The sequence below is a fragment of the Quercus lobata genome, chromosome 8, assembly GCF_001633185.2.
Source record: "Quercus lobata isolate SW786 chromosome 8, ValleyOak3.0 Primary Assembly, whole genome shotgun sequence".
NCBI classification, from domain to species: domain Eukaryota; kingdom Viridiplantae; phylum Streptophyta; class Magnoliopsida; order Fagales; family Fagaceae; genus Quercus; species Quercus lobata.
Genome location: NC_044911.1, coordinates 62370509 through 62378776, shown reverse-complemented (window position 1 = coordinate 62378776; position 8268 = coordinate 62370509). Strand labels below are relative to the sequence as shown.

The 8268-nt window shown below is 39.8% G+C and overlaps 1 protein-coding gene and 1 pseudogene across 1 annotated transcript; one reads left to right on the top strand and one right to left on the bottom strand.

Moving 5' to 3' along the window:
- The first annotated feature begins 3026 nt into the window (after positions 1 to 3026).
- On the top strand, positions 3027 to 3726 carry LOC115954871 (annotated as a pseudogene).
- A 1914-nt stretch (positions 3727 to 5640) lies between these two features.
- On the bottom strand, positions 5641 to 6531 carry LOC115958111 (18.1 kDa class I heat shock protein-like). Its single transcript, XM_031076475.1, has one exon. The coding sequence runs from the start codon at positions 6303 to 6305 to the stop codon at positions 5841 to 5843; it is 465 nt and encodes a 154-aa protein (XP_030932335.1). The 5' UTR covers positions 6306 to 6531; the 3' UTR covers positions 5641 to 5840.
- Positions 6532 to 8268: the final 1737 nt, after the last annotated feature.

Sequence of the window (8268 nt, the reverse complement as noted above, 5' to 3'; positions counted from 1 at the left end):
TCCTCAGTAGTGTGCCCATGGTCTTGATGATAGTGGCAGTACAGGTTCTGGTTACGTTTGGAAGGGTCTCCAGCCATCTTTCCCGGCCACCTGAAATAGGGCTCATCTCTTACTTTCTCCAGTACCTGTTGTACGGGCTCTCTGAATATGGCATTCACTGTTTGCGGGTTACTCTGCCCAGCCTGTCGCGAAAAATCTCTCCTCGGCTGACCAGGGTTGTGCCGTTCCGACCTGAAATCATTTGCTTTGGGGTGGATAACCTTCTCCTTTCCCTTCCCTTGCAGCTGATCTTCCTCCACTCTTTTGTACTTGTCTATCCTATCCCTCAACTGATCAACGTTGGCGACCGGTTTACCAGTGAGGGATTTCCTTAAGCCATGGTCAGCGGGGAGGCCGCTTTTGAATGTGCTGATAGCGACAGCATCATGGTTATCATCCAGGTCATTATATACTTCCCAGTATCTATCGGAGTATGCTTTCAGAGTCTCTCCCTCGTGCATGAACAAAGACAATAGCGAACCGAGGGGCCTGGGGACTCTGGTGTTGGTGATAAAGCGGGAGCAGAAATCCCGAGTGAGCTGCTTGTAAGAGCTTACGGAATTTGTCTTCAGGCCGTTGAACCACCTCATCGCCATTGATCCCAAGCTGGACGGGAAGATTTTACACATGAGGGCTTCATTTTGCGAGTAGATCGCCATCTTTTGGTTAAATTGACTCACATGCTCTACCGGGTCTGATCGACCGCTATAGATGGCGAATGCTGGTTGGTTGAACCGTCGAGACAGCTTAGCCCCTTCAATTCTATTCGTGAAGGGGGACCTTGAAACCTGATCCAACGCCTTCTTCATGGCGTCGTTTCCCGAACCCTTACTAGATGTGCTCTCATACTTCCGCACAGGGCGTGGTTCCTTTTTGTAGGTAAAGGTTTCACTTGGGGGGGTCCTTGACCTCTGTCTGTAACTCGCATCCTCCGCATTAGAAGATTCGCCTGAGTCAGAGGGAGATCGTCTTCGCCGCACGCGCCGTAACTCCCTTTTTAGGTCATCTATCTCTCGCTGCATGGCCTGGTGACTATTTTGCCTCTGAGACACGTGACTTCCTATCTGAGTGTGACTCTGGCTGGTTCGGGTAGTATGCATACTTTCCTCTTGGTTTCCCCTGGGGCCTGGGTTGACGGGGTTATTTTGCCTCTGGGACTCGGCGGGTTGTGTCCGTTGGGAATTAGCCTGGTGAGGATCCTCCTGGTGCGGAGCCAGTTCTGCCATGCTCGACCGTTGCACTAGCTGATGCTTTAGTTCTTCCCACAGACGGCGCCAATTGTAGTTGCACGATTTTCCTGGCCCAAGTTCTATTGATCAGGCCCTGGCCCAAAGCGCAACCCACAATAAATATTTGTAGAGGATGGATCAAAGAACTTAGTTTCAGTGAGCCTATTCGGTCTGATACATGAACAGTATTGTTGCAGAAAACCCCAGCACAAGAATGGATCTCTCACGTATATTTCTATTTCTTTAGTTCCTCATACAATATTTTTCCCTCCCTTCTTTGAGGGACTCCACTACATTATATAGTTCACCTCCTCTCATCTCAACCTTACACTTGTTGATCATCTAAGCATCTACTTGAGTGTCTGTCCTATCAGACGCCCTCATTTCTCCCCATGTGAGTTGCAGAGGCCAATGCGGTACTGTTCAGGGGTCATTTCCTCATTAATGCGGCCAAGAGGGTGGTTGGGGCGCAATTAATATGGTGGTAGCTCTCCATGGGATATTTTGGATTTTATTCATTTTATATGTTGAGAGGGTGAACTGAGTTGGCTGGGGAGAGTTACCTCGTCTGGACTTCGTGACGTCTGAGGAGGAGTTACTCCTCGGAAAGGTTACCTCGTTGTTATTGGGATTGAATAGTGCTTCATATGTGGTTTCTCTTCGGACAGGACGCTCCTCGGACGGGCCTGAATTTGGAATAGCCCATTATTTCTGGGCCGGACCCCACAAATATGTTTAATTATTACATTAGAATACATTTTATTCTTAATAATAAAGATTACAATTTCTGTCGTAATCCTCATTTAGTGTATCAAACGTAACCTAAATCTATTATATATGTTTGGAAATAAGGAGGGAAAGAGAAAAGAAAAAAGAAAAATACACTTCTCTTTCCTTTGTTTGAAAAAGGAAATCAAAAGAAATATATATGTAATTTAACTTTTTTGTCCACATAAATGTAAAAGATGAATGAAAGTTATGGGTAAAAATGTAAAATTAGTTCATGAGAAATTAAGTATGTGGGAGTGGGGCCCACTCATTTTTATTCCTTTGTTTCTTTCCAAATCTACCCGAATTGGCCGGATTGCAAAATGTGGAGCCCTCATAAAATGATTTATATAGCTTTCTTTTCTTTCCAAATTTGCCCAAATTGGGCGCATTGCAAATTGTGGAGCCCTCATTAAATGATTTATATAGCCTTCTTTTCTCATCTTCAACCAAACGTAAGAGTAGACTCATTTTCCCCCTCATTTCCCTTCTCCTACCTCCTCTTCCCTTTCCAAATATAGTGTAAATTCTATCACTTAATAATAAATTAAATGACATGAGGTGAAAGTGTAACTTTTTTTAAAAATTGAGATTTAATTGTATATCCTGATAGTCCAGAGGATTAAGTATAATAAGAAAAATAGTTTAGAGTGAGAAAAAAATAATTCATACCAACATCATTTAACTATATTTATTTATTTTTGGTTATCATATAAATAAAGTTTATGTTCATAAAAAATATAATTATAGTATATAGTCTCTCTTTCTAAATTTTGATGCCCCCCCCCCCCCCAACAAAAAAAAAAAAAAAGCCCAAAAATGAAAAAAAAAAAAAATGTTGCTTCTTGAGATATCTGTAAACTCTAGGAATAATTCTGATATTTCCAAAATCACAACCGCTGATAGGAAGCCCAACTAGTCTGAAACTTTCCAGAATATACTCCCCTTAGAATTTTCCAGAACCATCAAGGTTTATCCACTCCACACTATAAAAAAAAAAAAAACCTCCCCATCAGAAAACGGTTATTTCGTATCACAGTTCGCTCGAAACAGTCACTATCACAATCGCATTCACAAAAAGAAAAAATGTCGCTGATTCCAAATTTCCTCAACCGCCGATCCAATGTCTTCGACCCATTCTCGGCGCTCGACGTGTGGGACCCATTCGAGGGCTTCCCACCGCTCTCCTCTCACTCCAACTTCCCCTCCGAAACGTCGTCGTTCGCCGCCGCTAAAGTTGACTGGAAGGAGACCCCGAACGCGCACGTGTTCAAAGCCGACGTGCCCGGGCTGAAGAAAGAGGAAGTGAAGGTGGAGATCGAGGACGGTCGAGTTCTACAGATAAGCGGGGAGAGGAGTCGAGCAGGAAGAGAAGAGTGACACGTGGCACCGCGTGGAGCGGAGCAGCGGAAGGTTCTCGAGGAGGTTTAGGCTGCCGGAGAACGCAAAGGTCGAGGAAGTCAAGGCTGCTATGGAGAATGGTGTGCTTACTGTCACTGTGCCCAAAGAGGAAGTTAAGAGGCCTGATGTTAGGCCCATTCAGATTTCTGGTTAGGAAATTAAGTCTGGTTTTGTTTTGTTATGGTAAATAATGGCTTCGCTTGTTTTTTTCGTTAGTTTCGTGTTCTGTGTCGTTTTTGTGAAAATCGGTGTTTGGTTTGTGATGTAGGAGAAGAACTCTTATTATATATGAATGCAGTCATGGATATTATTACTTATTTCTAATTCTAATTATTGAATTCTAGAATTTGAGGAAGAATAATTATTCTGTTTTTTTGTTGCATAGCATTGTTGGATGTCTGGGAATATAACTGAAAGTATTCAATTGGGTGAAAAATATTAGCAATAATTCAGTGAGATTTGATTTTATGTAAAAAATTGCTTGCAATTATTACAGAAACAATGAGCCCATTTAGATATAATTTATTTTTACTAAAAATTAAAAATATTATAATAAAATAATTTTTAAATATATAAATATTATCATAAAATTTATTTTTAATAAAAAAATGGTTGAAAATTGAAATTGGTGAAACCTATAAACAATACAGGGTAAGACTTGAAAAAAAAAAAAAAGAATACAATGCGTGAAAGAAAAATACAGATGAGAATCCAAACAGATACAAAGAAAGCAAAATGCAATTGTTTCTTTGGGGATGTCAATAACAGCGGATGCATAGTTCTGAGTTGATATATATTGCCACCATAAATTGAGGATACATTTACCAGACAAATAGGGTGAATGCAGATTTTTAAATGCAGATGTTTTTAACTTTAGGGGGGCCTGAATTCAGTAATTCAGTGAAAAGTGAGTATGTTCAAGGGGAATCAGAAACGTCTAGAAGATTCTTAAAAAAAAAATTTCAAGTGAAAGATGTCAATCTGGGATACCATTGCCAGTTTTGCCTAGGCAAAACCTAGTGTATCAAATCTAAACCAAATTATGATGATGTCCATAATTCATGCTTCTATAGCTTTGGCTTTGATTTAATTACTCCATCTATCAACATCAGAAAACTCCCTCCCAAAATATATATATATATATATATATAGGCTATTTCTCACTCGTTTTTGGGTTGTTACTTTTAAGTCTCACTTTCCTCCTTGCTTGAGGGAAATATAGATAATGCACCCTTGAAATGAGTTCAAATTCTTGAATAGATTAAACGGGATTCACGAAATTCACATAAAGTAAAATCATAGAAGCCCCAAGAGTGGAGATAATTCAGCATTGTAAGGAATCTATTCCAATTATGCAATACACTGTTCATTCCAGAAGGTTGAGCTTTGCATGATTATGTACCATATGCTATTAGCTTTCCTTCTTGCTACCATGTAAGTTTTGAGAAACATGTAAAATTACAATGCATAAGGTAGATACAAGCAACGCAGACAGGTAAATTCTGAAAGCAATGCAGACTTAAATCCTGCAGATTTCCCAACATAAATACGTCCGTTACGATTGAGAAGAGGGAAAGAAAGTAGAGTAAAATTTGACCACAAATTAGCATATTTTTAGCCTCTACTCTACTCCTTCCCCTCAATCCAACCCCACCCCTCATGACTAGACAAACAAGGTGAATGTTAGATATTAGAAATATTTTACTCTAGGGGGGCCTAAATTCAGTAGGGAATTAGTTGCTAAAGAGAAATCACCTCTAGCTTCTGGGCTCTACATTTTACGCTAGGGGGCCTAAATTCAGTAGGGGAAAGGTATGCTAAAGCGAAATCACCAAGCATGCTTCTATGGCTTTAGTTTTGGTTTGATTACTCACAATCTACCAACATCAGAGACCCCCTCCCAATCCTTCTTGGCCATTTAGACCTAGTTTAACAACTGCCAAATATACCCCCTTGCTTGAGGGAAACTTAGCAAATGCACTCTTGGAAAATTAAAAAGGTTCAAATTCTTGCATAGATTTGACGTGATTCACAAAATTCACTAGTAAAATTATTAGGGTCGTGTGTGTGAAGAAGATAAATAAAAAATTGTACTTAATCCATTTCCACTCTGAAGATATTTTTTTTTCCTCCTTGATCGGGTCATGCTGGCCTATTAACCTCAAATTTCTTGGATTCTAGATGTGCAAAATGGACATAAAGCTTACAGAAACTTACACACATATATTTATAACAAAAACCATTACAATATTGTCGACCATACAGGCAGTGAGCCTCTTACATTACAGATACACGCAAACAAAAACAAAACATGCCATACTGATCCGCACTCCTCATTCTTTTTTTTATTCAACATAACAAAGATAGAACACAAAAGAGCACCACAATTAAACAGCTTGAAATTTAGCCAGAGATCTCGATGGCCTTGACCGCAGGCTTCTTCTGCTCTTCCTTAGGCACCATCACTGTGAGCACTCCATTCTCCATATTAGCCTTCACCTGATCCACCTTCGCATTCTCTGGCAACCTAAACCTCCTCATAAACTTGCCAGAGCTCCTCTCAACCCTGTGCCACTTCTCATTCTTTTCCTCGTGCTCTTTGCTCCTCTCCCCACTTATTTGCAATACATTACCATCCTCAACCTCAACTTTCACTTCCTCCTTCTTCAGACCCGGAAGATCAGCCTTGAAAATGTGTGCCTCTGGGGTTTCCTTCCAATCAATGCGTGCTGTAGCAAAAGCTGTGGTTTCACGAGCTGAGGGAGGAACGCTGGCTACAGCACTGAAGCCCTCAAATGGGTCCCAGATGTCCAGTGAGAAAGGGTCGAACACGTTGCTTCTTCGGCCACCGAAAAGACTGAGCGCCATTGGATTTGCTTCTTGTTTATAGAGACTTGCACTGAGCTTTAGAGTTTTAGTTTAGACAATTCTTGGTGATGATGAAAGGCTAATGTAGAGGGATGTATATATATATATATATTAAAAGTAGGTTCTGGGACTTTCTTGGCCTCTGTTTAAGATTTTTTTTATGAACAGGATAGAGAGAGAAAGAGAGAGCGAGAGAGATCGGTAAGGTTCTACCACCTTCTCCAATGTGCCACAAATGGAAAAATCTTGAAGCTTTCAACTTTTGGAATAAGACTGATGTTACCCATTCAGCAAATAAAAAGAAAAAGAATGATGTTACCCAAAACTACGCGTCCCACTTACCCCATGCAATCAAAGAAATCCTCACACGTGTACCACCAATGGTCCAGTGGGCTGGGCTCGGATCCAGAAGGGGATGGTTAGTTGGTTGCCCATTTGATTAAGCTACTAGTGAGATTGGGCTGAGATGGAAGCCTATTAAGTGTGACCAAGTAAACATGGGCTGTTCCAAAACAATCCTATTATATGTACTGCTTTTTGCACGGCAAATATGTGCATTTTCGATGGGTTTAGTTCAATTGGAGAAGGACGTAAATTTCTAACTATTTGTTTCTCAGCTGTGAGAGAAAGGATTGATTGTTAATTTGTTATGATATATTTCAATCCACAATTTTTGTAGAAAAGCATACTCTTCATTTCAAATCGATTTATTTTATGATTTAAATTAAATTTTACCTATCTAAGGCTTATGTAGTGATCATGTAATTTTAAGTCCCTAAAATTAATTGTAATGACAATCTTTGTGGATGACACACTTCATTTTAAATGAATTTATTTCATAATTCAAATCATGTTTTACAAATCTAAAAGGGTATTTAGTGTCATGTTATTTAGAATTTATTGGAAGTGTTACCATATACGTACATTGTTAAATACAATAAATAAAAACTACAAAATATAGAGGATTCTCTTCCAATTTCGGATGGTTTTTCCGTTTCACAATTTAGCCGGTCAACTTGCTGGTCATGAATATCGTACGTAGTAGTACGTGCATCATTGCTCCCCTCATAAATTCATGCATAGAGTTAGTCTCTCTCTCTCTCTCTCTCTCTCTCTCTCTCTCTTCAACTACCTAGACAAATAAATACCTTTAAATTGCTCATTGTATGATGCATGTAGCCTAGAATTGAAAGCATTAATTTGCCAATGAAAATCATACCAAACATACAAAAGTGAGAATTTCCATGGATCATATATAGCAGGCTTGTACATGACCCTCATGTACAGATGTACTCATCTTTCCATTACCAGCACAGAACCATGTCAATACCATGCTCAAATTCATAGAGCTTCTTTGCTTGGCGAACCTCAAGGTCACCTTTCTCAACTCCCATTACATTCAAAAACCCCTTTTGCGTTATATTGATATACAAGCTCGTTTTGCACACTATATATCCTGGAATATTTCACTTCAAAACTGATGAAGTGCAAATCGTCAGTCTTTGTAAGTGCGTTCAGATGGAGCTGAGTCCTCGTTCTTGTTCCTGCAAATATAGTGAGATGACTCCCTCGAGATGGTCACTGGTGTGGTGCCTGCCATAACACCTTCGATGCCAAAGTTAGTATAAGGAAGCCTTTAAAGAATAACACAGAATATTAGAGTAGCTATGAGTGCTTTTAGGTGTATTTTTTTGTATCTGGTTTGTCTCTGATCAAAGTGTATATATACAGCTTTATGGTTCCTAGCCGTTGGAGGCCTTAATTGTGGCTTTAGTGTCCTTTTTGTAACGCCTCAGGGTTCATGAATATGGGTTTTGATGAGGCCCCAATGGCTTGCGAATTGTTTGATAACTAATCGAGGTATTGAATGCTCTAATTAATGGCTCTTTTGTGTTCGTTCGTGTCGCGTCGGAATAGATGAGTACATTTGGTGAGATCATCTAGAGAAGTTGAACTCGTTAGT

Bases quoted from the DNA above. Each gene is read 5' to 3' on its own strand.
- LOC115958111 (XM_031076475.1), bottom strand. From the start codon at position 6,305: ATGGCGCTCAGTCTTTTCGGTGGCCGAAGAAGCAACGTGTTCGACCCT.